Source organism: Poecilia formosa, unplaced genomic scaffold (assembly GCF_000485575.1).
Source record: "Poecilia formosa unplaced genomic scaffold, Poecilia_formosa-5.1.2 Scaffold414, whole genome shotgun sequence".
Lineage (NCBI taxonomy): Eukaryota > Metazoa > Chordata > Actinopteri > Cyprinodontiformes > Poeciliidae > Poecilia > Poecilia formosa.
The window spans coordinates 370158-397963 of NW_006800353.1; the positions used below are offsets into that span (position 1 = coordinate 370158).

The 27806-nt window shown below is 40.4% G+C and overlaps 4 protein-coding genes across 6 annotated transcripts; 3 read left to right on the top strand and 1 right to left on the bottom strand.

The window, feature by feature from the left end:
* Nucleotides 1-690: 690 nt before the first annotated feature.
* LOC103155149 (urea transporter 1-like) lies at nt 691-7694 on the top strand. 3 transcript variants are annotated; one of them, XM_016663320.1, is made up of 10 exons: nt 692-830; nt 2426-2529; nt 2637-2826; nt 3008-3136; nt 4430-4559; nt 4653-4718; nt 4820-4967; nt 5911-6045; nt 6127-6176; nt 6282-7694. In XM_016663320.1, the coding sequence occupies exons 2-10, from the start codon at nt 2427-2429 to the stop codon at nt 6489-6491; spliced, it is 1161 nt and encodes a 386-aa protein (XP_016518806.1). In that variant the 5' UTR covers nt 692-830; nt 2426; the 3' UTR covers nt 6492-7694. The 3 variants fall into 3 exon arrangements, with proteins under 3 accessions (XP_016518807.1, XP_016518806.1, XP_007576771.1); XM_016663321.1 differs by lacking the exon at nt 5911-6045 and having other exon boundaries at nt 691-830; XM_007576709.2 differs by lacking the exon at nt 692-830 and having other exon boundaries at nt 1683-2529.
* Nucleotides 7695-13028: 5334 nt separating this feature from the next.
* Nucleotides 13029-16521, top strand: LOC103155150 (dnaJ homolog subfamily B member 5-like). Its single transcript, XM_007576710.2, has 4 exons — nt 13029-13373; nt 13924-14182; nt 14331-14881; nt 15609-16521. Exons 1-4 carry the CDS (start codon nt 13044-13046, stop codon nt 15840-15842), a joined length of 1374 nt encoding a protein of 457 aa, XP_007576772.2. The 5' UTR covers nt 13029-13043; the 3' UTR covers nt 15843-16521.
* Nucleotides 16522-18246: 1725 nt separating this feature from the next.
* On the top strand, nt 18247-21114 carry hwa (huluwa). Its single transcript, XM_007576711.2, has 3 exons — nt 18247-19113; nt 20185-20383; nt 20557-21114. Exons 1-3 carry the CDS (start codon nt 18538-18540, stop codon nt 20721-20723), a joined length of 942 nt encoding a protein of 313 aa, XP_007576773.1. The 5' UTR covers nt 18247-18537; the 3' UTR covers nt 20724-21114.
* A 1261-nt stretch (nt 21115-22375) lies between these two features.
* Nucleotides 22376-26731, bottom strand: atp5fa1 (ATP synthase F1 subunit alpha). The gene is made up of 11 exons (XM_007576712.2): nt 26598-26731; nt 25464-25539; nt 25201-25370; nt 24843-25016; nt 24546-24712; nt 23649-23949; nt 23324-23548; nt 23138-23245; nt 22908-23052; nt 22663-22813; nt 22376-22588 (listed from the first exon to the last, which is right to left on the bottom strand). The coding sequence occupies exons 1-11, from the start codon at nt 26655-26657 to the stop codon at nt 22510-22512; spliced, it is 1656 nt and encodes a 551-aa protein (XP_007576774.1). The 5' UTR covers nt 26658-26731; the 3' UTR covers nt 22376-22509.
* Between the last annotated feature and the right edge of the window lie 1075 nt (nt 26732-27806).

Consider the following 27806-nt stretch of genomic DNA (forward strand, 5'->3'; position numbering starts at 1 on the left):
ATCTTGTGTGCTTTTGTTGTTCCCATGATTATCCAATCCACTTTGTTCATACTGAAATGTCTGCGGTCTTCTTTGTCCTTTACTCAGACATTCACACATCCAAATCAACGATGCACAAGAAAATGTTACCTGAATTCAGCGGGAACCTGAAATAAGCCAAGGCTGTAAAACAACATATAACAATTTTTCTCAATTAACGCCCTTAAAGTTTTTGTGATTAGGTTGTTAGGATTAACAAAATAATTTGTAACCAAGTTAGTTCTATTAATTTGCTGTTATGCCTTAATGATCAGTGGAACATTTAAAGGGAAAATGCTAAAATTGTACGCCTGACACCGCCATCAGTCAAACAAACCAACAATCAAGTCACATTGCATGCACATTATAACAAGCTTTGACCTGCAGCTACTCTAAATATTAACTCCATAATGTATGTGTTAACAATTTTAGAGCTAGTAAAACAAACAACTTGTTTGGATCTTTCTTCCTCCAAAGAATAAATTTACTCAAACCAAAGAGTAATTTTTTTCCCCCCCTAATATTTTCAGCATTTTCTAGAACTTTTTTATACTTCTTTACCATGAAACTTGGTTACTGACCAGTTAATAAAAAAAATAAAAAAAACTTTACTTCATAGAGCAGATCTTTATTCCCAGTAGGACTGTGGAAACAATAACCGCTGCACTGCTTAGTCAGGAAATCCTTTTAATAGCTGATCATCTGCAGTATGGGCCAGCTTTGTTCTCAGGAATCTCACAGAAAACAAGCAACAACACAGCATCTCAAATTTAGCTGCCGGGTGAAAGATCTGCATCGTTGACACAGAAAAGGTAAGAATACTGTCTAATCTGGTTTATGACGCGACACTGACAGATCTCAGACGCATGTTCTTTTTCCTGATACAAAGTTTTAGTTGCAAATAACACAAACTGCTAGTGCTGTGAAAAATATTTCCCCTCCGAAGTAGGAACAAATTTAGTCATTTTTTTAAAAAAGTTGTTCAACTTGAACAAATTTCAGATCATTATGAAAATATTGTCATTAGGATTTCATTTATTGAGAGGGGGACAAAAAGCCTTTAAAAACAGTAAGATCTGTGTGAAAAAGTAACTGAACACTTTGCAATAACACATTTGTAGAAATGTTTTATTTCAACCCCATTTTGGAGGCTTTTTGAGCACAAACTACATCTCAGTCAGGATATAAGAGCTGATTTTGACTCAAAAATGCTGCTTTCTGTAATTATTTTAGTCATTTACAAGTGGCTGTCGATAAACTGATAACTAGAAATTGACATACCTGAACACATATATATACAAACACTAATAACTTTACAGTCTCAATTTAATAGTAAAACTATCTGATACGTTGTTTGCTAGATAAGCGTCCGTCAGAGCGACTTATGATCAGAGCAGTTTTATCATCTTTCAGTTTTGTTGTTCAGAGAGTTCTGTTGAAAAGCTGCTATATTTGTTGACTCTGGATGTTTTTTGTCACAGAACAAAGGAGTTGCACATCAAGAGGTTCACTGCTCCCCGAACAGCAACAATGATAAAAAAAAAAAAGAAAAGAAAAGTTTTTGTGCAGAGATCCATGGCTGAGGATGTAGCAGTGGGAAGCTTCCTCGCAAAACTGCTTTGATCGTTCCTTCAAAATAAACCAAAAGATAAATTAAAAACCAAAAATAGGACAGAAGGGACTGAAGGAAATCAATGCAGCAGACAGGGGTGGGGAGGGGGGGGGCACAGGTTCAGATCCCAGCTCTCTCTTCTCTGTTGGAGTCATTTCTACCTCAGGGAGCAAAAAGGGGAATCAACTTTAGTTTGTGTGTGCCGAGGTGTTGATTTGTCAGCAATTTGTGGGATGCATGGAGCAGATTAGAGAGTTTGAAGAAAGGCTGAATATCTATCTGCCTGTCTATCCTCATGCCTTATTCCTTCCTTTCTTTAACCATTTGCACTTTTGCTAGCCCAGTTACTAATTTTATTTGGATGTTTATAGGAGACTTGAGCCCCATGGTAACTGGAGAAGCAGCAGAGGTCCACAGCTTAAGGGACACTAGAATATGTTGATGGGAAAAGCAATAAGTTATAAGGTCATAATGGTAAAAATGGTGGGAAGAAAACTTTTGACAATAGAAAAACATATGAGTCCTATTCACAGTTTGCCACAAGGAGACACAGTAAACACGTGGAATACTGTGCTGAACTTTTTTGACCAATTTCTCGACCAGCAGGGACAGGAAAGCTGCCGGTCAGATGGAAGTAAAGCTGTTAGAGACTTGATACCGAAGCAGAGATTCTGGAAGTCTAAGCATAGATGAAAGTGTTATGATTAAAAGCCTCGAAGGGGATTGTGCAAAGTATGGACTGGAACTTACTGTAGCTCTGTGTTTGTATTATTTGTCACTTTAACTGCTGGCCAGCATGGGACCCAGCAACCAACTTTCAGCAGAGCCTTCGGGTCGCTGCCTCAGAGCTGTCAGGTTTTTCACAGGAGACATGCGACGGTGTGGACAGTGGGTGAAAAGTAGGTGGTATTCAGTCTGATTTTTATTTATTTTTTTTTTATTGTTTTTTTTTTTATCTCTGCTTAATATTTGAATCAAACGAAGTTTTGACTTTCTTGTCTGACAGGGCAGGTTCTGATCATCCAGCTGCTGGACGGTGTCTTACGAGGCACGGCTCAGGTCATGTTTGTCAGTAACCCTGTCAGTGGACTTCTCATTTCGACTGGCCTGTTCCTGCAGAACCCCTGGTGGGCTCTAAACTCTCTGCTGGGAGCTTTTGTCTCCACTGTGTCGGCTCTCCTCCTCAGACTAAACAGGTCAGACGTCTCCATTTTGTCCTATTCAACAACAACAAGAAATAAAAAAAAATAAAGATTTATGACATTCTGCAGAAAGATTGTGTTTCTCCCCTAATTAGCTTCAGACTCAGTGAGATTTTATTTCTCATGTAACTGCTTTGTACTCATGTCAGCTTCATGTTTTTACACCTCACCTCAGGGAGGCGATTTTTGCTGGGCTTCATGGATACAACGGGACTTTGGTTGGTATGCTGATGGCTGCATTCTCCTCCAAGGGGAACTGGTACTGGTGGCTTCTGTTCCCAAATGTGTTCATGTCCATGTTGTGGTGAGTCAAAGAAAAAAAAAAAAAAATAAAGATTTTCTGCAGATTGGAAATGGAAAGTGGGGTAAAGTAAAGAAGGAACAACATCGCACATTGTTTCTGTTGTTGAGATTTTTACATAAAGTTCCATCTTGAAACAAGAAATGTTGTAAAAATAAAATGTACATTTATTTTAGAAGCATAATCTCACACAAAAACAATTAAAACAATTGAAGAGGGGAAAAAAAAACCTTCAAGAAATATTAGATTTTAATAAAATCCAGTGTCATTCTTTGGCAAATTAATGTAACTTTCTTCTTAAAGTTGATCATATCTTCCAGTAACCTTTTCAGTTTTTCCTGACGCACAGCTTTGTAGCTCCGTTCCTTTCAGTCACATTTTAAAATAGGAAAGCAAAAATATATGACATTAAAATATGACATGCTGTCTGTTGATCTTCAAAAAAAATCAGGATATTTTTGAAGGAAATAGTTACTCACCTAAACATTTCCGTACATAAAGTCTTGGCGTCAGCTTGAGCTGTCAAGAATAAGACTGACAAAAAAAACAAAAAAAAAGCTCAATGTGAGAGAACAGCAGCAAAGTGAGAAATGCTTGCTGTAATCAGGTCTCCATAGCAACCATTAGATGCCATCTCAATGCCGACTGCTTGATTGGGCTTGCAAGACAAAAACGCCTTTTTAGTCATACCATCATATCCCAATCCATCTCAAATCTGAATATTTGGCTTTTGTAAAAAAAAATAAAAATAAATAAAATAATAATAATAATAATAATAATAATAATCTTCTGGATATTTGACACGAATTCTGACTTTTTGTGAGATCAGACTGAGGTTGAGGTTTTCAGCAATAAACATTCCAGTGGCGCAAAGGTTACACTGGAAATACTTGAAATACTTTTAAAAATAAAATCTTGTTGCCACAGAAAAGTTTTTTTAAAATTATTTTTTAGCTGTATCATGATCTAAAACGTGGCAAAATCGACACAGAAATAACAGAAATAATTCGCCACGCTTCTTCCATCGTCGTCTCACTATCCAGACCTACAAACTATGGCCGACCTGCGGGGAGCCCACAAGTGTGGCAGGAATAATTTCACTAATATAAATATTTAATCACAGTATAGCCCCAATAAATTTGTGCACACAATTTTACTTCTTCAAGTAAAATCGAAGCCTTTTAAAACACTACACATGGTCCCAGTACTGACAGTGCTTGTTAAACAACCATTCAGTATTTTAATTGCTTCCAATTTTTCTGTCTTTAACATCTTAACTTGTTTCTCTGTTAACAGCCCTGTAGTCTCCAGTGCTTTGTCCTCCATTATGAGCAAATGGGATCTCCCAGTTTTCACTTTGCCTTTCAATATCCTGACTTGCTTACACATCGCAGCAACAGGAACCGCTCACCCGTATTTTCCAGAGGCATGTATTAAGTCTCACTATACACATACAATTTGAATTTTCTCAGGTGGTTTGTATCATAAGAAAAAGTGAAACTACTTTCTGCGCCTTTAGGTGAAAATTCAGCCCAAAGCACATCTGTACCATAACGACTCTCTTGCAAACCTGAGTATACCACAGGTGGATGAATACCTGCACATAATCAAAATCACTTCAGAACATTTTGACACTCAGCTCATATGCAGTGCTTTTTTTTTGTTTTGTTTTTTGTTTTTTTGCAGCTATTCTTGTCGGTGCCAGTTGGCGTTGGCCAGGTGTTTGGCTGCGACAGTCCCTGGACGGCGTGTCTCGTCCTTCTGGCCCTGCTGCTATGCTCGCCAGCTATCTGTTTGCATGCCTTGTTGGGCTCCGCTGCTGGCCTGTGCACTGGTAAATAGACACCGAGTCATTTGCAGAAGGAATGGCGGAAAGTTTGATGTGTTAAAATGTGCCAAAACCTGTTTCAAACACAAATATGCAGACTGCATACTTATTTGGTAAAAAAAAAAAGAAAAGAAAAAAAAAGTAACCAAAGTTGTGCATACTTTACATGGACGACAAAATGCTTTGCAAAAGTTGTCATATCACTTCAACTTTTTCTTGTTGTATTAAAAGTGGAACATTTCCAGTTTATTTGTAGTTAAGTTGAATTTTAGAGATAGACCTAAACAAAGTAGTTGAGGATGAAAAGGCATGCGTGGTTCTCTAAATGTGTTACACATAAACCCTTGAAAAGCACTGAGTCCCAGTGAGTCAATACCCCATAGAACCACCTATTGTCGCAATTTTTACCAGCTTTGGTAAAAATTGCGACAAGTCTCTACCAGCTTTGTACATAAGGATTAACATTTATCCTCATACCTCTTTGCAAAATAGCTGAGGCCTAGCCTAAGAATGGCCCTAGGAAGACACATTTGTGAGTATTAATGTTCAAGTCTTGAACTGGATTTTGGTCAGGACTTTAACTGGAGAACTCTAGCACCTGAAAATTGTTGTTCAGCTAGAGGCTTAACCTCTGTCCCATTTTAAAGGAGTTGTTGCTTAGTAACAGATTTCTCTTCCATTGTTGCCTTGCATTTAGCTCCATCCATTTCACCCTGCGCTGAAGAAAAGCATCCTGACAGCATGATGCTATGACCACAATGTTTACCCCATGCATGGCCTTTTGCATGTAACCCAACAAAAGTTCCTTTGTCTGACCAGAGCAGCTTTAAAAGGGTCAACATGCACTGTTTTTGTTAAGCCGTCACATAAAATCCCAACAAAATGCTGTGAAGCATTTGGCTGCACCTGATTTGACCACTTGTTCAAGGTTCTTTGAAATTTGGTGCAGGACTTGCATTAGCTGCACCTCTCGAGGACGTCTACTCAGGACTTTGGGGATATAACAGTGCGCTGTCCTGCATTGCCATCGGAGGGGTCTTTTATGGTTTAACATGGCAGACACACATATTATCTCTAATATGTGGTAAGACTGAAAACTAAGTTAATTATTCTTCGTCAGAAGTAGAAAACTGCATAATGAAAGGTGTGTTGATGTCTTTTTTAGCACTTTTCTGTGCCTACGTGACTTCAGCGACGTCAAAACTAATGTCCGTGGTAAGTTCGAAAGTTTCTTACTTTTGGAGGCTAATCATAGACCTCGTCTGCAGGTGTCTCTAAGACAATGTGTCATGTTCTCCCACTTCTACCGTCCCCTATCAGCTCGCGTTACCGGCCTGCACGTGGCCTTTTTGCCTGTCGACTCTCATCTTCCTCCTACTTTCCTCGGAGAACCCGGCCATCTGCAGGCCGCCACTGTCCGCCGTCTCCTGCCCTGAGGAAAACCAGCACTACCTGAGGCAATTAAGGATGTCAGAAAAGGCTCTGAGCAGCTGCAAGGGAGAACGGACTCTGGAGAGGATGGAGGGATGAATTCTCAGCTGGAAATGTGAAAAGCAGTTGCAATGGGTCTGTAAGAGAGATGTCGTTTTGCATCAGTTTGAATGTGGCTGCTGTGATGTTCATGTTTTCTGCTTATATAACCGGATCAGTTACATAAAAATGAGTGTTTTCTGATTGAAATATGTTTTGCTCACAACGCAGTACATCTCGCGCCCTGCAGGAGGCGACCCAGAACCACAAAAACAAGAAAGCCACACCGGATGGAAAATCAGGAAGATGGAAATATGTACCTGCACTTTTAGTTGCGAGTTGTTGTCAGGAAGAACATAAAGTAGTTTCTACCATGTGTGAAATCATTTAGGGCTCCCACACGGAGACGGGATGTGAGCCTTCTTCTGCTCATCATAGCCCAGTTTTGGTGGGAGTTTGTGGAAGATTTAATATTCAGCAGAGTCTTTCATCAATGCAGACAGTAAGCTGCGGGATATTTTCCAAATTGTTCCCCCTGCAAAACCCTCCCTCTCTGCCAGCCATAATCCATCACTGCATTCCAATCTGTCCTCTTATTTTTTAATCATTTCTCCTCTGTTCAACCACTTTTTATGAACCTGTTGTGTTGCTTTGTCTTTTTGTCTTTCCCTTCATCCGTTATCCGTCTTCTTTTCGTCTCTCGGATGATAACAGCCAGTCTCGCCCCTTTCAAGCAGAGCGAAAAGATTTCAGTGGTTTTGAAAAGAAGATGACAGGCTGCACACCAGGAGCTCTGTCTGGGTCGATGTTTGCCTGTGCATCTTAATATGTCTGTGCCGCCATTTGGCTGTCTGTCTGTGCATCTGGTGCGCTGAAGTCTGGCCAGAGTGAAAAAAAAAAAATCTGAGCCAGTCACACTTACAGAAATGTGTGGGAGAAGCAGACTTGGGGGAGGAAGAGGGGAGAGAAGGTGTGAGACATGACGGGGGGGAAGAGGGGGGGTGGAGTTGAGATTGTTTTCTTCTTCTTCTTCTTCTTGTCTCGTACAGTATATGTTGTTTCTCTTTGTGTTGTTTTAAACTATGTTGATTCATTTGCTGCCCTTTGAAGGGCAGGGTGAGGGTTGGGAGCAGAATGATGTGGGATGAGGTTGGTGTCACATACTCTGTGCCCGTGCTGTGTGCTCACAGCAGGGTGAATCACTTCTTTTTTTTTTTTTCTCCCCCCCTCCGAATCCCTTGCAGGAAGCACTCGCTAGTCCCATAAGACATAGCAACAATGGATGACAGAAGCTGCAGGGATGAGGAATGAACTTTCCTCATCTATAAAGTCTCTCACATATTAGCAGCTACAAAATCTGATGGTTCCTCATAGAGTTTGTGAATATAAAACAAAATGCATTTTAACGTTGGAGAGCAAAACAGTTTTTACTTTCTGTCAGGGTCACATGTAACATTGAATCCGTCTTTTTTCTTATTGGTTGATCTCTAGCTGTCCAGTCGGTATCAGGGGTAAAGACAGAGAAATACTTTTTTTTTTTGCTGTTTCAGAAACACACGTAGGTTTTTGTTTTGTTTTTTGTTTTGTTTTTGTTTTTTTTTCAATTTCAACAACATGTACCAGAATGATGAACATGAAACGGGTGTTCACATTTCTGCTAGACAATGATTCCAGAGTCAGAGCCAAGAAAGCTCTCGTCTGGCCTCGGAGAAATAAAATAAAGCAGCTTGATTGGACCAGCCAGTCACCTGACTTGAATCCTGTTGAAAATCTCTGGAAAGAACTAAACATCAGAGTTCATAGAAGAGACAGAAGCTTCCAGGTTTAAAGATAAAGTGGAAGAATGGGACAAAATGACACCTGAGCAATGCATGCAAGTAATTTCTCCAAACAGGAGACATCCTCAAGAGGTCATTACCAAAGTATTTAATAAATATCAGAAAGCGTCTTCAATACTTCTTCCGTATGTCACTTCACATTATCACACATAACTTAATTCCTGAACTTTTTTGTTTTGGTTTCTTTCTATGTATGGATTATTCGGCTTGTTACCCACACCTGGTAGACATTTTCTGCCAATAGCAACTTTAGAAATATATTTACCTTGAAAAACTGTGATGTGTTCAATACTTAATTTATCTGCTGTATATTTGTCACAGTTCAGATTAAAAAAAAATACTAATTCAGTCTGGAAACGTGATCAAAGCAATCTGATAGGTGTTCTTGAGTTTAGTTGACAATAAAATAAATACTACTTGATGCCATTTGTCTGATAAGTATTTTTTATGTAAACGTATTTTTTATGTGTCACAAAATTGTCAAAGTGATTTACTGAATCATGTTTTAATTTATGCAGATCAGATGCCATCAGAAACATTACAGCTACTGTATGTTCTCTGCTACAAGAAAGTGGAAGCTCCAACAAAACAAAGGGATCGGAGCCTGTCGGTGCTGCGAAAACCAAATGTGTGAGAACAGCAAACATGATGAGAACAGGATGCATGTCAGCCTTCACGCCAACCAACAATTACAGTGTCACTCCTGCTTGATGCTTTAAATGGTGTTCATTCCTGTGAGACTGACAGGACACTTTGTGTTTCTGCGAGAGAGCGAGCGAGAGAGAGAGCGAGATTGTGTGAATGTGTTAAAAGGAAGGAGAAAAATAAGAGAGAGAAAAAAAAAAAAACAGGCCAAATGCAGCCAAACTGTTCCTGTGGGCTGGGAGAATGAATGTCGCCTGTTGTGATTCACTCCATCCTGCTCGATCTGTGAATAGTATCCAAGAGCTGGTATCTGGCGCATGACGCTCCGGGGTGATCATGTTCAAACCAAATTTGTCTGCTGCTTCCTGTAAGACGACAGGAGAATCCCCAGGAAACTCCATCTTCCATTGGAGGAAGCTTCTACGGAGGAGGAAGTATTGCCATAAATGTACGCTCCCTGGGACTGTGCCGCTCCGATCCATGACTATGGTAGAGTGTGTGTCGTAATCCTGTAGTGTGTGTAGCGTTGCCTCAAATAGAAACGGCAGACTTCAATGGAAGGAAAATGGCAATAAGGTAGATGCTGCATTTTAGCAATGTGTGACCTTCATCTGCTGCCAATTTCATATTCATAGTAAAATGTTCTATACTCTATGAATTAGTTGAATTGCAACTTTTACTTAAGCTAAAGCTATCACTATGATCACACTTTTGTATATTTTCCCCATGTGTCAATGAATGGAAGAGCAAGAGCAAAATTCCTATTTATCAGACAGATTCCAAATTATGGAGGTAAATAAGACCTCTTTATTTTCTACCACAATGAATTATGGAGCCCCTCAGGGTTCTGTGTTAGGTCCGACTCTCTCCAGTCGAACTAAATTGAATGGGCATGAAAAAAGACTAACACTAAGGTACAGAGGTGTCTGAAACAAGAAACCTTGCTAAAAATACAAACACTTCCGTGGGTTAGAGCTTTTTGTGTTAAATGGTTCAAAAATAAAAATAAAAACAAGGTGGTGAGACCCCAATAACATGTTTTGTGATATGACAAGTCAACACACAAAAAATAATAAAATGACATGTGTAACTTCAGAACTTTTTCCATTTTCATTACAACACATAACATATAATATTCAACAAAAAAACTAACAAATCTGTTAAAAAAAATACTAAAATAATGCAACCTAGTTGGCCATAAGGTAATTTTGATTCAGTTCCAGTGTTGAGTCTTCGTGGGTAGACTCAACACCTAGCAACAATTATGAAGGATTTTCTTGAGATTTGATTCTTTAACTGAAGCCATTGTTTTGCAGACCGGCTACAAAGGAATCAAAATTTCACTGTGCAAAGGTAACAGTCAGGACAAGTACACAAAGAATCCATAGCGTTTCATGTAAACCGTGGCAACGTAGCAAGTCGTTAACGAGAGGTGAAAATATTAACAGCAATGCCATTACTGAAGTTGATAATTTCTCAAGTACTGGTTAAAAATTCACGACAGAAATAAGTCTCCGGCGATTGGAGAATTTGCAAAATTTGTACTGGAAAACTGTCACAATAACAACCAGTGTTTTCAAGCTGTCCTGGACGAGATCTGATAACAAGGTATGAACACTTATGCAACAAGATTATTGCAGCTTTTTTTTGTTTTTTTATGCTTTCCACTCTAACAAAATGTCCTTGTTAAATGTCACAAATTGGATGAGACATTTTGAGACGATTCATCAGGGTCTCAATTTTTTACTCCTCCAAATCTTGACATTTTGTAATGTTTTTGTCCATTGTGCTCAGCTTTCCTTAGTTGTAAAGCCCCACTTATATAAGCCGCTAATATTCAGTTAAGTGCATCTGTGAAAGTTATCCCGTAAGATATCGAATGTTCCACCAAGTCCTGTGATTGATGAGATTTTATTAATTGTGCTGACATGCCCATCTGCTCCTCTTTCTCCCTGACAGTATTAATATCTTCTCATTTTACCCTCCACCAGCAGCAGATACATTTAGGCTCTGTTTCTGCCATTTTTTTATTTATTTATTTTTTTTGCTGCTTCAACTTGAACTAAAATCGACACATATGTCTTCTTATCTTCAAAATCTACCCATTAGCACGTCTGGAAAGCATTTAAATCAGACGGCATCAAACTTGTCAGTATCTCAAAATTTCATACATCACAAAATGTCCACAGTGGCATCGCAGGCCGGCTTTTTTTTTAACACATTGGGTTACATAACATCAGACTGGCTTTTTACTCCCACAGCTGCCTGTTGTCAAGTGGCCCGTGTGCATAGCTTTGCCTTCATTTTCATCCAGTAGCACCATTTTTTTTTTTTTTTTGGCTGGCTCTCGTAGGCGGTGCATTTATATAAACCCCTGCATGATCCATTGCTTTCTACACTCACCTGCAAACTTCAACAGCTAATTTGAGGTGCAGAAAATAGCCTTTCATTGTTGGTCACTGGAACATTCTAACATTAGAATTCAATTGTTCTTTTCTTTTTCTTTGTGTGTCACGAAGTCCGAGGGATAATATTAGATGCGGTCTGAACGAGGACATTCAAAACTTTTCTGACATATTTCGTAAAATAAAAGTTTCATGAGGATTGTTGTTGTATTATGCCTTTTTTTTTTTACATGTACTGCTGTACACCTGGCTTAAAATGAATGCTATGTCCTGATGTTATGCTTCAGTAGTTTGTCTAGTGTATGCTTTTATTTATTTATTTATTTTTTACTTTATCAATTTTAACCCAGGAGCCTGTCACAAATATTGCGTGTCTAGCAATCATTTTTATTATAATTCAAACAAAAATAAAAAAAAATATTGCTTTATCTCTTACACTTTTTTTCTTGTATTTTTCTGCTTGTCATAAATGGTGGGCAAAATACTAGAAATACTCTAGATTTTCCAAGAATATATAAAAATAAATAAATAAATAAAAAATGCAGAAGTAATGATCTGGTGTCATATTGGATTTATTGTGTATGTTTTTGGTTTGTAGTTTGATTACTTATGCAATGTCTTGCAAAAGTATTTATTCTCCTTTTCAGGGTATATACTTTGACCAACTTCAGATGTCCAGAGAAAAGAGTGATTCTTTGGAAAAATGCTTAAATTTGGACAGAAAAAATCTGCTAACAGCCATTAACAAGCCCTGCTATATGCCATAAGTAACTTGTCACCTCATTGAGGAATGTGATGAACTACAAAGGAGATATTTTTTCAATAGTGACTTGCTTTTTAATATGTTTCCTCGTGAGGTATGAACAGATCCTCCCACCAGATTGATCCAGTCAATCTCTCCAGCTTTCCACAGTTATCATGAGCCTCTTAGTGGTTTCTCTGATGGTGGTTTTACTCGTCTTAGATGCCGACTATGTCTTGGCTCTCTTGTATATGACTCATATTCTTTAAACAGTCCACGATGGATTGTTTAAAGTTTGAAAGTTTTAACAACCTAACCTGCTTCATGCTTATCCCTGAGATGTCTTGTGCATTTCTCTGTCTTCATCTTGCTGTTTGTTTATGAATATCTTCTGCTGAAATTATACACAAACTCTATTAACTAATTTAATTAGTTCTCACTGCAGCTGGTTGCACTTGGTTTTTAAAGGGATATCTAAGCAAATATAGCCCTGCATATTATAAATACACATCGTTTTCACATGTTATAAAAAAATATTGAAAATCATACCTGCATACTTTAAAACTACGCTGTACTTGATTGTGGTTGTGATGATGTGACAAAACGTGAAAAGGGTGCAAGTATGCATTATTTTTGCAAAGCAAAACATCTAACAAAAGGCAATGTAGTACTGCGATGAACTTGCTTGCTTGACAAATGCATTTGTAAATATTAATAAGAATCTCAGCGGAGGGATTCCATCGTTCAAAGTTGTCTGTGCAGACATAGTTTTTCCTCTCTTTTTTCAGTCTCTCCAGTCTGCTCTATTCGGGGAAAGAGGACTCGGTGTACCCAGTCGTGACAGTCTGCTCCGGTCTGTCTTCTAGAACTCCGGAAACAAGTCTCGAGATGGAAAAGGAGGCTGCAACATCCGCGTGATCATCGCTCGAGCACCAATGGCCTTTCACCGGGTGCGCTGAGCACACCGGCATCCCGTGAGGAAATGGGCGGTCCCGGGAAAGCTCGACCGGGATGCGTGGGCGGCGGAGGGGACGGTGAAAAAGGAGCTGCGGCGGCGGTATTTAAGAGAGCCGAGCAGAGATCTCAGACAGGACGGAGCTTAGAGAGCCCGGAGCGAAAGCGGAGCGATTTCAGCACCACACATCCAGTGGACAGCGATTCGAAGCAGCTCTTAAAACAAACAGACAAAGCAACCCTTCAAATCATGGTTCTCATCTGGACACAGTTCGGAGTGAAGCAAAAGAATGGAAATGTCAAGTGCAAAGTGCGAGTCATGCACAGGGGTGACAGCTCTGGATCATCATCGTCAGCTGTAAGTACAGTTTTTATTATTATTATTATTATTATTATTATTATTATTATTATTTTAAAGTTACATGGCATTCTTTGCCGGCGTTTGTACTCCGCCGGCATCTGTAGGAGATGCTGTCATTTCATTCATTCACATGCTAGAAACGCGGATTCCCTATCAGCCAATCGCTGCGGAGATTCTCAGTTGTTGGGGGGAGAAAGTCTTTTCACGATCCCTTCACATGGGTTACCCCCCTCTCTCTCACGTTGTGTTGAGATCAGCCTATAAAATTTATGCATCTGCTCAGCAGCACAGATAGGGGTGTTTCCCCTTAGAGAATTGAAGCTGAAGGTGATTTCTATCTGTGTAGATAGAAATCAATCATTTCTCTTATCGTTGTAGCTCATACACTGCAGTTTTCATCAGGGATTCTGTGTGAAATATATATATATATATATATATATATATATATATAAAACCAACAACTGGTGTTAAATGTCACAACATGTGCATCAGCATGTAGAAAGTATGACAAAGTGATCTAAAAATCTAAATCGTTGTGTTCCTGCAGGAGAGCACCAAGTCTGAGCAGGACACGCCCTGCCTCTCCATCAAACCCACAGGCAAGGACTTCTACAAGGTCCTGGGCGTCTTGCCTGAGTCCAATGAAGATGAGATCAAGAAGGCCTACAGGAAGATGGCCCTCAAGTTCCACCCAGACAAGAACAGTGACCCCGACGCGGAGGAGAAGTTCAAAGAGATTGCAGAAGCTTATGAGATCCTGAATGACCCCCAGAAGAGAAGCATTTATGACCATTTTGGAGAAGAAGGTGAGCAGATGTGACTTCATGTATATACTTTGAACTGCTTCAATCAAAGCTCTCGTGCACAACATTTGCATAGCGACAACTCAAATCCATCAGGAAATATGTTTTGTTGTTTTTTTTTTTTAACAATTTGTCTATTCTCTTTTTTTAGGTCTTAAAAATGGAATTTCAGCAGGCCAAGGCAACATTTTCCGCCAAAATTTCCAAAACGACCCCCACGCCACCTTCTCCTCCTTCTTCCACAACTCTGACCACTTCGACATCTTCTTCGGCAGCGACCCCGATGCCGACGATGACCTCTTCAACCCATTCCGGCGATCCACCTTCACTCACCTGGGTGGCTTCGCCGGTTGTGAGGCCGGCCTGCGGAAGGGCGCACGGCGCCTGTCAGGCGAGGCCGTGGTGCACGACCTGCCGGTGACCCTGGACGAGGTGATGCACGGCTGCACAAAGCAAATGAAGATCACGCGCAGCCGCCTCAACCCTGACGGCCGAAGCCTGCGAACCGAGGAGAAGGTGCTGAACGTTGTGGTGAAGAAAGGCTGGAAGGCCGGGACCAGGATCACCTTCCCCAGGGAGGGGGACGAGACCCCCAACAGCCCTCCTGCAGACATCACCTTCATTCTCAGGGACCAAGACCACCCAGAGTACAAGAGAGACGGGTCCAACATCGTCTACACGGCCCAGATCACCCTTAAAGAGGTGAGTCTCTCATTAGTTAGTGTCCACATGAACCACATTCTAAAACACCCACCAACTCACTCTTTGTTCTAGAAATTCACCAGACAAACTATAGATATACTTAATTCAGTCTTTTAACAGAACGCTTTTGTTCCACTGTGGGCATTTGAGCCTACCACTTACAGTCGCCTGACAGACCCCCACAAACCAAATGGCAGCAGTCAGCCAACACCTCCATTACCTCAGCAGCCCCTGCAGAGGGAGAGAGAGAGAAAAAAAAAAGAAGCTAAATTTAGCCTGCTGCCTGCTGACTGCACCCACAAATCGCACTCCAGCCTCCCTTTTAGCCACTAGACTCACTGCAGCCTCAACAACCAGGCAGAGAAAGAGAGAAGGAGACAGTCCTACTGGCTCGCTCTGTCTCAGCCTCTCAGTTCCTCCAGCCCACGCACAGATTAGCAGAGCAGCAGTCACAGAGACTGACATTTCAAATAGCTCCTCCGTCCTCGTTTGGCTCCCTATCAGTCACAGAAACACTTGACTCCCACACACAGGAGAGAAATAGAACGCCGGTTATAACATCTGTACCACCGTTGCGTAACTCGCAAAATCTTTTCACAAGAACGCATGCATAACATTTAGCAGTTACACAACTGTTCACACTCCACTTTCCTTCATTGATTGTGAAGCTGATGTTGACAACAGGCCGCCAGGACTAACTTTTACCTCCCTCTTGATTTGTCTCCAGGCTCTCTGTGGATGCACAGTCAATGTCCCAACACTGGACAACCGCATGATGCCTTTACCGTGCAGCGACATCATCAAGCCAGGCGAAGTCCGGCGGCTGAGGGGCGAGGGCCTCCCACTGCCCAAGAGCCCGTCGCAACGGGGCGACTTGGTGGTGGAGTTCCAGGTGCTCTTCCCCGACAGGATCCCGCCACAGTCCCGCGAGATCATCAAGCACAGCCTGGGACAGTGCTAGCCTGCTTCACTTCTACTTGACACAGCATCACCATGTGTCTTTCTCAATTCTGAAACACATCCTTGCCTAAGGTGCTAATATCACAACCAATCACAACCTCTTATTGTGCTTGGAAAAGGCAAGCAGAGCTGAGTTGGAAGTCAAACTGGACTGTAGAGAGGAGGCTTTCTGAACTAGTACAATGCACAACAGCTTCTGGTGCCATACGAGTGGTAGCTGTTGGACTAACGAAGGGTTTTTTTAGCTGTCTGAGGCAAGCACTCACTCAACAGCCTTCTCCTAGACGAAAAGGTGTACATGTACTGTTATACTTGCAAGCTTATGGCAGGATATCAGTGTGCTATTTAAGTCTGTACAGACTTACTTAAACCTGAGTGGTAGAAACAAGCAAAGAAAAAAAAACACCACCTTACTTCTTTTCTTATTATTATTCTTCTTCTTCTTATGGTTATATGGTGCTCATATGACTGATCTTTTGCATTGTTTTTTTACAATAGCAAAAACTACTTGTGTGCAAAGGTCTACTTTGTGTGCAAAATGAAAAAATGTTGTCTCTAAAAGAGATTCACTTGTCAAATGTTCTATTGAATGACTAGAAAAGTTTGTATATGATCTGCAATAAGAACTGCTGATGTGTTCCTACTTTATTCTACGGCATGAAAATTAAAATAAAATGATTAAAAAAAAAACACACAAACTTGACTGCGGGTTTTCTATTGTTGCATATATACAAGGACCTCAATTTATAGACCTAATTAGGTCATTAGGCCTATAAACAAATGAATAAGAACATATTCTTCTCTGTTCACCAAAACACAATCAGGTCAATGTTATCAATGATTATTGATTTACAATACAAAATATACAGAATCATTTTTATTGCATTAACATACTATTTAAAAGTTACACAAATTAAAATGTAGAGTGCTCTTTTTCTAGAGCTCCAATTATAAATAAATAATAAATTAATTAATTAAATTAATTATAAATAAACTTTCAAGTCCATTACAGATATTTTAACAGAAATGATCTACAAATGCAGTAAATGTTATTTCTTGGTTTTCTATTTTTAATTTGTCAAGCGCTCAAAATTTTTTTCCCCATCTTTTCATAATGGGTTAATTGTGTGTAGAATTTTAAGGAAGGAGGAGAATTCAATGCAATTTGGAATAAAGCTGAAACATAAAATGTGGAAAAAGTGAATCGCTGCATACTTACATGGATGCAAAGTACATGAACAAACTGTAATCTGTCAGACAAATAAGAACAGATCGTCCCCACAATTAAGTGCGTTGGTGGAGCTATCTATTCTGTGGGGATGCTATCTTATGCAGGGACAGGAAATCCTACCAGGGTAAAAAAAAAAAAAAAAAAAAAAAAAAGGAAGATGGATGAAGCTAAACATTTGAAAGCCATTAGGGAAAAAAAAACATGTCAGAAGCTTCAAAAAGAAACTTGAGGCTGGGTTGAAGGCTCACCTTCCAGAAGGACACTAACACTGAAAATACAGCCAGAGCTAAAGCTTAATGGTTCATACCTGCTGTGTCCAGTCAATCCTCAAGCTTCAGCGTTGACTTGAATCAAGTGATTCCTGGCCTCTGCTGAGGGGTTCATTCAGTTATTCTGAATTAGATATATTGCAGAAAGTACACAGCTAAAACGCAGGGCATGCATAGTTTAGCTCAAACTCTAGCTTGATTGATGTCGTGTGATCATTTGTTATTTAATTATTTATTCAGCCATCACAATCTTTCACTTGAGTCATAGACAATTTCTAAATAAAAAAAAACAATGTTTTTTAGATTATACTTGTAAAACCCTTTGAAAACAAGGTAGCATTTTTCTCCCATTCCACAACTATCTATTTCTTAATCTGTTTATTGCATAAATAAACAATTTAAGTGTCTGTTTATTGCATACATTCCGATTAAAATGCATCAAGTTTTTAGTTCCAGTTCATGAACATGTAAAATGTCCAAGAGGCATGATTACGTTTCAAGTCACTGTGGACCTTGTTCTGTTCTCTATTGTATAAAGTCTTGTCTGCGTTTTGTAACTTCGGCAAATTTTCACATTTGATGTCCTTTTGTAGTTTTCCAGATGTTGTCTTCTGTATAACTCTACGAAACATGTCATCATTAGCTACAAATACTAATTTAACCCCAGCACTGTGGCAGCTTTGATTACCAGGAGATGTTGCTATCTATCGTGACACTTTGAGACAATAAATAACAACATATATAACCTTTACACCTTTTCTTATGTTTGATACCTCAAATCCGTTCGGCGGAATTGCTGCTACTCAGTCATATTGGACATAATTGTAACTGCAAAGCGGCTGAGCCTCAAATCTGTTGAAATTCAGGAGAAATCTACTGCCATCTAGCGGCGGGTGATTCCTACAACAGAATCTTGAAAAAAAAAAAAAGACACACCTGTTGAACTGCTGTTTGTTGCCGGGCTTAATCAATGGCCGCGTCCTCACTTTTGCGATATTTATATCAGTAACATTTTTATCCACAGTAATGGAGAAGAATGCGATGAAAAGTAGAACTTGCGTGATTTTCCAAGATCAAACTTGAAGTAATTCCCACTGATTGGAATATTAAAGCACCTGTGTGAACAGAGACTAGGCGTAAGGGCTTACGGAGACCTGCGTTCAAAGAAATTCACCCGCAATGCGCTTGGGAATGAAATGTCGCAACCACGTCAGACCACTCCACACAATCTGACAGAAGGCTACTCTGTGACAAACCTGACCTTAGTTGTCCTCCTGCTCATCCCCTTTGTGGTCATTCTCCTCCTGCTGAACTGTCTCTTCCTGGGCTACAAGGTCCTGGTCCTGTCAAAGAAGACCAGCAGACCGAGGCGGGAGGACACCGAGGAGATGCTCCTGCGATCCACCCTGCCGAGACTCAGAGTACCGGACGTGGCCTTTTCCCCTCTGCGGGACGGGAGGACAGCCTACATGTCCCTGTCGGAGCCCGTCCTGTCCCACCCCGTCACTTCTTCAAGGGCGTCGTCCAGAGACGCAGCCGGGTTGCCTCGCCGGATCCGGCTGCTGAGGCCCGACGGTGCGACTGGCTCCGGGTCTCTGAGGGCGCCGAGCACCATCCGGGCCGCGTCCTCCGCGCAGGGCTTCACCCCCGAGGCGCCACTGACTTCCAGTAACAGTAAGCCGTGCTGGTGTCGGAGTGCTCCGGTTTTACTGCAGTCCAGCGATACGGAGGCTAACTCCAGAGTACATCTGGCTCCACCAAACTCTCCAATGGTGAGCGAGTTCTGTGTGTGAGAGGATGGCAGACGGTTGCGTAAATGTTAGTTTAGATCTGTTCAGCAAGTGTTAAGGACTTTGTATGTTTATCATTAAGATGTTGACAGTGCTCAAAGTATTATTACAGGCAGAAGACTTTGATGCAACTTATTTCAACCCTAATTAATTCATAATTCACTTAGATTTTAGAGCAGGGCCTGTCCATCATTTGACATTGTTTGCTGGTTTGTTTCCCATTAGAAGGTTATCCTTTTTTTACAAAACGTATTCACTCCAGTCCTCACACATGAACTTTAATGAGATCCTAATCTTATTTGTCCATCATCCATGTTACTCTACTTAACAGTTTCAATGTGTGTGGGATAATTTCCATCAAAAATTGGGAAGACGTCCTCCATCTGCATTATTCCACCCAGTTGGACCAATACTACTAGCAGGGAGACAGAGCCTCAGCATGATGCTACCACTGCCGTACTTTATGGTTTATTCAATGTTGTTAAGCCCGAGGGCCTCACATTGACTTCTACCTATTTTGGAGCTCTTGCATTTACTCATATTAGCTTCCCTATCAACCGGGAGATTGGGGTCGCTGGATATTCATGTTTATGACAAGCTTGAGTCTTTGTGGTTCTTGAACATGCTGACCAATTTTTTAAAATCCAATCTGAAGGTGACTGTCAGAAACTGGGAGAAATCTGTATTCAAACATTAGACTTCTATTTCTCAATTGAAAAATTGTGAATTGTGCTTAAAGAGCTTGATCTGTGCATGTAAAATCAACCAATCTATATTTAACCCCTAACTAGAGGAATGGTCAAATGTCCTTTCCAGAAGTCTTTTGATTATTGCAACAGTATATAGTTTCTTTGAAACTTGCTCAGTAACTAGTGTATCTATACATTTCAGTCAATTTGTGATGACGAGTCAGCACAAGATACTGGGTCTCTACCAACTAAGGACAAATCAAAGGAACTGCGACAAGAAGTGGATTTCTGCAGTCTACAGCTGGGGGTTAGGTTTTTAACTCATCTGTCAGCAATTATCCATTTACTTTTCCTTGATTCACAGGAGGAAGCAGATCATGTGGCTCACATTCGTCGGAGCAGTACTTACGAGAAGCTAACGGAAGTGAATGCAGCCGCTCCTGTGCATCCGTACGACAAGCTGTTCACGGAGTGTGAGCACACGAACCTGACCTCAGAGACATCCAGTCTGAACACCTCTGCTGTGGGTCCTGGGCTGGACAGTGACTTCGGAGCAAGTGCAGGTACAAAAGTCTCCTCCACTCAGACTGTCTTAAATGTATTTAAAGTTCATGTGACATTAATTTTCTGACTTCTGTAACTTGGATAATGTGGATGAGGCAAAATGACATGTGGTTGCTGGCAGTTATTTGCATCGTTTATAACAAAGCAGAGGTGTGGGCATCGTGTCTTCCAGGTGTCTCCCTTCGCATTTTGTCTGCAGATAGCGACGGCCTGTCCAACGGACTGCTGTCTTCAGCGCTGGAGTGGGACTATTACGACCCCTGTTATGTCAGACAGAATAATATACCCAAACATAATCACCACAGGCCTGTGATCCACACAAAACAGTACTGGGTATAGTTAACAATTTTCTTAATGTAGATTTTAAATGTTTGTTCCAAATAGCATACCGGTGTGCGTGTTTTAATGAGTTTTTGTCTTAAAAGTAATCACTTAATTTATACACCGTTAAGTATGTTTTGTTGTAGAGTGCACTGTCCCACTGTTCATAATGTTACGTTAACACTGAACTGTCACTTCAGTTACTGCTAAATGTTTAATCGGCGTCCTTCACTCAACATTCATAGAGGTTGTCACTATTTTTGTTTTCACTATTAACAGTGGATTTAGCTTTAGGTGTCACCATTTCCTCACCTTCATAAAGTTTGTTTCACTGCACAAGTGGTTGTTATTCACCCAATTAATGAAGGCTTAAGAATTTAATAAAGAGTTATATTTTAATAAATTGAAACAGTAGTCTTACATTTTATTAAAAACAGAATCCATGTTGCTTGAACTCCAGCGTAAGGTTTCCACAGTCTGTAATGATTTGGGGAGCCGTGTCATCTACTGGTGTTGATCCATTGCGTTTTTTCAAGCCCACAGTAAATGTAGACGTCCACCAGACTACTTTTAGATCATTTTCTTCTTCTTTTCACTGACAGGTTTTATGGATTTGCCGATTTTCTTTTCCAGCAGAACCAGTCTGCCAAATGCACCAAACGGTGGTTCAATGCGGTGTTTCTTTGCTTGATTGGCCAGCAAACTGGCCATTTAAAATCTCGTCACAGATTCCCATTCACCTTTAGGTGTGCTCTGCACTGATCTAAAATATTAGATTGTAGTAAATTCTTTAGGTTCCTTACTTTGCAGCAAAGTGAAAACCCTCCCCAGTCTCAAGCGTGTCTCTGGTGCTTCCAGTAGAGTTTATTTCAAGATTGAATTGTATTTAGCTCCATCAAACTTTTCCATCAACTCTGATCTGCTTCCTTGCCAGGTCTCCTCAGAATGATGCTGCAAATGCTATATTTATGAGTGCAGGTGGGTTCAGAAAGATGTGCAGAGTTTTCCACCACACAACACTTTGCAAGTATGCCAAAAAGAAATATTTTGGTCTCTGCTGAGAAGAATACCATGTTCCATGTGATTTCATATACCCAACATAGTTTGAGGTTCTGCACCCTCCATTTTCAGAGGACTAATTGAGATGTACAAAGCCTGGGATTTTATTTAGTATTTATTAATTAGATGGCATCAGAAAGGATTTGGCTGCTTTTTATTTTATATTGGGGTTTCGAAGTAAAAGGGAGTTGAGTACAAATGTATGCCACACTTTTCAAATTTGCAAAAAACACAAACAGAAACCTGGTATTTCCTTTTACTTAAATTGTACCATCTAAAAGTCTACTGATCCATCACATAAAATGCCAATAAAAAATATGGAATTTCAAAAGGTGCAAATATTTAACAGATATACTTTAACAAGGAAATTAATACAATTTGGTTATTGCTGCTCTTGGCCAGCAGAGGGACCTCTAATAATACTGTTACATTCACACCTTTCACATTGAACCTTTTTCATATGAACATAAAGGTATTTAAACTAGATTTTGTACTACTTAAAAACTAAAGCTCATTGTTGATAAAATTTTGGTTTCCTTGCCTACAGTGGCACGTATATGATTGTGTACAGCAGAATAAGAAAACTAAGCATTGAGAAAAAGACAGCAATGTCACTTAGTCGGAACACTTTATTTAGCTTTAGGAGATATCTGTACATAAAATCCCTCGAACTTTTCTTAAATTCATTGAAAGCATAACTCGTGCTCTGCTTTGGAAACAAAAACAAGACCAAATGAGTGTCATTTCACTCGAAGCTAGAGAGGAAATTCAAAACAATCTGCTTGAGTTTAGCATCAGAAGCTTCAGATATTTTCCCATCAGCCCTGCAAAGAAGAGCAAAACTGTTACAACGCATTCTTACAAAGGGGAAAAAATAGATGCAATATCCATTTCTTACTTGATAGCTGCCAGCAAGTCTTGCTGCTGACTCAAGATGTGCTGAAGGAAAGCTTTTTCAAACTTAGTGATCTTGCTTGGTTCCATCTTGTCAAGGTGTCCTCTCACTCCAGCATAAATGACTGCTACCTGTTCTTCAATGGCCATCGGAGCTGAAAGATAAAAAAATAAATAAAAAAACAGACAATTAGAGTTGAGAATGAATCTCATCCACATGAAAACCTGGAGCAAGCAGCTGACACTCACAGTACTGTCCCTGTTTAAGGAGTTCAGTCAGACGAACGCCACGGTTCAGCAGCTGCTGCGTGGCGGCGTCCAGATCGGAACCGAACTGAGCGAAGGCGGCCACCTCTCGATACTGGGCCAGCTCCAGCTTCATCGTACCGGCCACCTAACGACGGGAAGCACAGGTTGCTTAAAGTGAAGCATTTGACAACAGAGGATACCTCTGCTTCAGGCCCTGAAGCAGGACTAACCTGCTTCATGGCCCTGGTCTGGGCAGCGGATCCGACCCGTGACACCGACAGACCGACGTTGATCGCTGGACGAATACCTTTGTAGAACAGCTCGGTCTCCAGGAAGATCTGTGTGAGGAAACCGCATTTAAGGAAAAGCTAGAAACTGAGCCTATCGGCATCCAGCATGACAAATCAGCTGCTCGCCTGTCCATCTGTGATGGAGATGACGTTTGTTGGAATGTAGGCCGACACATCTCCAGCCTGTGTCTCAATAACGGGAAGGGCGGTGAGGGAGCCGCCGCCAAAGTTATCGTTCATCTTGGCAGCTCTCTCCAGCAGACGGGAATGCAAGTAGAAGACGTCCCCGGGGTAGGCCTCGCGACCTGGGGGACGGCGGAGCAACAGGGACATCTGACGATAGGCGACAGCCTGCAGAGACGATCAACAAGGTTTAGTCAATGTCCAATGCAGGACCTGGGTGCTATCTTTTCTAAACCCCCCACCCCCGAGGCAGAAGTTGAAGTTTCACCTGCTTTGACAGATCGTCGTAGATGATGAGGGCATGCTTTCCGTTGTCTCTGAAATACTCCCCCATGGAGCAGCCAGAGTAGGGAGCCAGGTACTGCAGAGGCGCAGCATCGGAGGCAGTGGCCGATACCACGATGGTGTACTTCATAGCATCGGCATCTGTCAGCCTCTTCACCAGCTGAGCCACAGTGGATCTCTTCTGGCCAATAGCAACGTAGATGCAATACAGCTTTTTCTTCTCGTCAGTTCCGTCGTTGAAACGTTTCTGGTTGATGATGGTGTCGATGGCGATGGCGGTTTTGCTGCAAAACAAACGCGGAAACCTTAGCTGACATCCAGAGTGATATACAAATGATGAATATCTATATCCCTTGATATTTTTTAATCACAATACAACCAGAAACTTCAATAGTGTATTCCCAGTTGGAATACAGTCTGGACCCAACATTGGAATATGCTTGAACCATTGCATATTATCTCTGACTGTATGTCTGGTGTCATTGTCCTGCTGGGAAGTGAACCTCCACACTAGTCTGAAGATTTTTGCAGCATCAAACAGGTTTATTTAGCTTCATCTATCTTTTCCCATTAATTCCAACCAACTTCCATGTCCCTGTTTAGGAAAAACAGCCACTACCGTGATTATATTTCATTCTAGATGTTTGGGGTGATGCTTGGAGTTCCCACGGTGACAAACTGGAAGACAAACAGCTCCAATGTCCCTTAAATTAGTTCATCACTGCAGAAGAAATTACTATATAATAATAATTAAACTTACAGAAGTTATGTGGAACCCAAAATCCCACTTTAATTGCTGCAAGGGCAAATAAAATCACTACGAATAACATCTCCGCATGCTGAGTGATTAAAATATTCTCTTTGAGCAGCATCCCGTTACCCAGTCTGCCTGTCTCCGATGATGAGCTCACGTTGTCCACGGCCAATGGGGACCAAGCTGTCCACGGCTTTGATGCCGGTCTGCATGGGCTCCCTCACAGAGATACGGGGAATGATACCAGGGGCTTTCAGACCCACACGCCTGCGCACCTTGGAGCCGAGAGGGCCCTTTTGGAGAGGACAGAGAAAGAAAGTCATTATGTTTCTTCTAGCAACTAAGAACTTGTGGAATTAATATTAGAACAACCCCCGAAAGACAACACAACAACCCAAGGGAGCAATAAATTAAAATGAGTACCTTTCCATCAATGGCATTTCCCAGAGCATCAACAACTCTGCCTAGGAGTTCTTCACCAACAGGCACATCGACGATGGCGCCAGTTCTTTTGACGATGTCGCCCTCTTTGATCAGCTTGTCATTACCAAACACCACAACACCAACATTGTCAGGCTCCAAGTTCAGGGACATGCCCTGGAAAAGAAAACGCTTGATTTCAGAAGCAGTCATCAAATGCACACACAACAAAATTATAGATGTTAAATAAGTGCAAAGATTCAGCACTTGGAATAAGAAACCAACTTTGTTTATCAAGCAAAAATAAACAAAGATACAGTTTCTCCAGGTAGAGAACTGAATCTAAGGTTTACACCATCACCTTGAGACCAGAGGAGAACTCCACCATCTCCTCTGCCTGCACATTCCTGAGGCCGTACACTCTGGCAATACCGTCACCAATGGACAGGACACGGCCAGTCTCCTCTAAATCGGCGCTGGTGTCGGCTCCCATGATCTTCTCCTCCAAAATGGATGACACTTCAGCTGTGCCTTTACAGCGTAAATTTTTAAAAAATAAATAAACTTGTTACGAATAAATCCAAAAATTCATAAAGACCTGCAGGAGCTTCCTGACACACTGACCTGTTTTTTGGAGCCGGTGCTGGGCGGTGTGCAGATTCTTGGCTCCGACGCATGCTGCTGCAACGTTCTTAGATACCTTTGACACAGAAAGAAATAAGTGAATTAGATTTATGTAGTTAGAGAGCATACACCGATCAAATGTTTCAAGGTGTACCAAGGTTACATTTCAAAACTGCTTAAACTTTAAATAATTTTGTCCCTACTTTAAGGGATGTAGGCATTGGGATGCCAGAGAAACTGCCTGAATCATAATGTGCCTCGTCACAGGATAGACTAAAAAAAAGTCAGAAGTTATGATTAAATTATTAAAAATTCCTCTACTGTACTTTCAACCAAAACACATTACTACATGCCAAAGCTGAAAGGATAGGGAGGTTTTTTGTTTGTTTGGATTTTTTTTAATTTTTTTTTTTTTTTTTTTTACTATATTTGTACAACGTAAGCATTTAATGCAAGCTCAAATTTTGGCTGATATGACTAGATCATTAAAAAGTTTGTGAAACTATTTTTTTTTTTTTAAAAAAAAGCATTATATTAACATAATTAAAAAGTCAGGCTCACTTTCACATGAGCCTAAAACTTAACAGGAAGTATTCAAAAAGCAGTGAACAGATTTCACCCCAAAATTAAGACAGTCACTTGAAAACACTTGTTGATTACTGCTGGTTAGAAAATGCTTGCGTTTCAAATATCTCAAAGTGAATAATATGGCAGCAGAACTTGTGTAGAAATATCTAGTTTAATGAAAAAGGATGACAATCCACAGTTTTATGTTACTTATATCTCATCATCTGTACACTTCCCAATCCACTATTGTGGCAGCTAGCTAAAAGAAAACGAGCCTAACCTTTAACCGATGGCTTAAATTATTAAGCCTTCGTCACAACAGAATCGCTTGCACAGTTTCAATCATCCAGGGAACCAACCTATTATTTATAAATTATTAGCAAGATATTGCAATATCCCAAATGTCTTTCAGCTGCATAATGTCAACAGAGGGGACTGGGAATGTGAAGGGCTCTGTGTCCTCCAGTGCAAAGACAACTGAACAGCAGCGGTTTCAATATGAACAATTCCTTTTTTCATGTCCAGATAAAAGAAAAGCAAAAACATAAATAGGTTAGAAGTGCTTACAAATCCAGCTCTTCGTGGTAGGTTGCGGGCAAGAGCCGCTGCGAGGCGAACTGACAGCATGTTTGAGACCTGAAGATACGTCCTGCTCCCGGGGCCGAGAGAGAAGGGTGGCGGATAGGGCGGCGCTGTGTATGGAGGTCACAGCAACCCGGAAGTACTTCAAAATAAACGACGGCGTTAATTGTCTTTTTTTTTCTTTCTATCTTTCTTTCATTTTTACTGAATATACAAATGTAACATTTGTATATTGTATACAAATGTATATGTAATCGTATATGCATAGAAGCCCGTTTCCGCCGCTCTGAAATATATTAAGATTCTTTTTTTGTTTTTGTATTAGTGACGAGGAAAACGGGTTTCCAAATATGGAACACTGGTTTACTACGTGAATAAATAAAATATTCCTTGTCAGAATTACGCGTACGTTAAAATGTATTCATCTCATGTCATTTTTTTTACAATCGATGTCTCAATCATTTTTTTTTATAATGTACCTCTCTTGCATTGGCCTCAGGGCTTCAGAATGGAACAGTAATAAGAAAATTATGCCTCACAGAGGCATTTTTTGTGTGTGTGATTCTGGGTGCAATCTAAAGACGTTTTTCTAAAAACCCGAGCGATCTGGATGCCTTGTACAGCTAAAGTAAACCTAGTAAAGATGTGGGTTTTATTACACAATAGCTTAATAGTTTGATTAAAAAAAATATCTCAGAAACAGTGCAAACTATAAATGTCCGTTTCCAATAGAATACCGACTTTTCTTTATTTATTATTCTTTACCAAACAAAATGAGTTCATTAAATAAATTTATGCACATAGATTTTTAATTCATACATGCAGGGTTACTTGTAGCAAAAATAAAATAAATAAGAGTAATGAGATCTTTTGTCAATTTGTTCTACTGTCAGACTTGTGCCAGTTTTAAAAAAGAAACAAAATCAAACTCAAAATAACACAGATCAGCATCCAAAGGTAGCCAGCATTAACATAAGGCCATATGTCAAGGGTAAGCAAAATAACACTGCTTTTTCAGCATTTGCAAATAAAATTATTGAACTGTTTTTAAACACGTTCCTCAAAGTAAGTTAAGCTGAATTCTTTGGACAAATTTGCAAGTTAAACTATTCGCTGTCACTCACCAAGCTCGAGCCATTTACCTAGTTTACTAGTTCTTAAATCCAGCCTTACTTTCACTGTCATTGCAAGGTC

What these genes read in the sequence shown, in the direction of transcription:
- LOC103155149 (XM_016663320.1), top strand. Translation starts at nt 2,427, where the DNA reads ATGGGACCCAGCAACCAACTTTCAGCAGAGCCTTCGGGTCGCTGCCTC. An exon ending in CTCCTCCTCAGACTAAACAG is followed by an intron (nt 2,827 to 3,007) that starts GTCAGACGTCTC and finishes ACCTCACCTCAG; the next exon opens with GGAGGCGATTTTTGCTGGGC. An exon ending in GTGTTCATGTCCATGTTGTG is followed by an intron (nt 3,137 to 4,429) that starts GTGAGTCAAAGA and finishes CTCTGTTAACAG; the next exon opens with CCCTGTAGTCTCCAGTGCTT.
- LOC103155150 (XM_007576710.2), top strand. Translation starts at nt 13,044, where the DNA reads ATGGGCGGTCCCGGGAAAGCTCGACCGGGATGCGTGGGCGGCGGAGGG. An exon ending in CTGGATCATCATCGTCAGCT is followed by an intron (nt 13,374 to 13,923) that starts GTAAGTACAGTT and finishes GTGTTCCTGCAG; the next exon opens with GAGAGCACCAAGTCTGAGCA. An exon ending in TGACCATTTTGGAGAAGAAG is followed by an intron (nt 14,183 to 14,330) that starts GTGAGCAGATGT and finishes CTCTTTTTTTAG; the next exon opens with GTCTTAAAAATGGAATTTCA.
- hwa (XM_007576711.2), top strand. Translation starts at nt 18,538, where the DNA reads ATGTCGCAACCACGTCAGACCACTCCACACAATCTGACAGAAGGCTAC. An exon ending in CTCCACCAAACTCTCCAATG is followed by an intron (nt 19,114 to 20,184) that starts GTGAGCGAGTTC and finishes CTTGATTCACAG; the next exon opens with GAGGAAGCAGATCATGTGGC. An exon ending in TGACTTCGGAGCAAGTGCAG is followed by an intron (nt 20,384 to 20,556) that starts GTACAAAAGTCT and finishes CGTGTCTTCCAG; the next exon opens with GTGTCTCCCTTCGCATTTTG.
- atp5fa1 (XM_007576712.2), bottom strand. Translation starts at nt 26,657, where the DNA reads ATGCTGTCAGTTCGCCTCGCAGCGGCTCTTGCCCGCAACCTACCACGA. An exon ending in GAAATGCCATTGATGGAAAG is followed by an intron (nt 24,713 to 24,842) that starts GTACTCATTTTA and finishes CCTCTCCAAAAG; the next exon opens with GGCCCTCTCGGCTCCAAGGT. An exon ending in GACTTGCTGGCAGCTATCAA is followed by an intron (nt 22,589 to 22,662) that starts GTAAGAAATGGA and finishes TCTTCTTTGCAG; the next exon opens with GGCTGATGGGAAAATATCTG.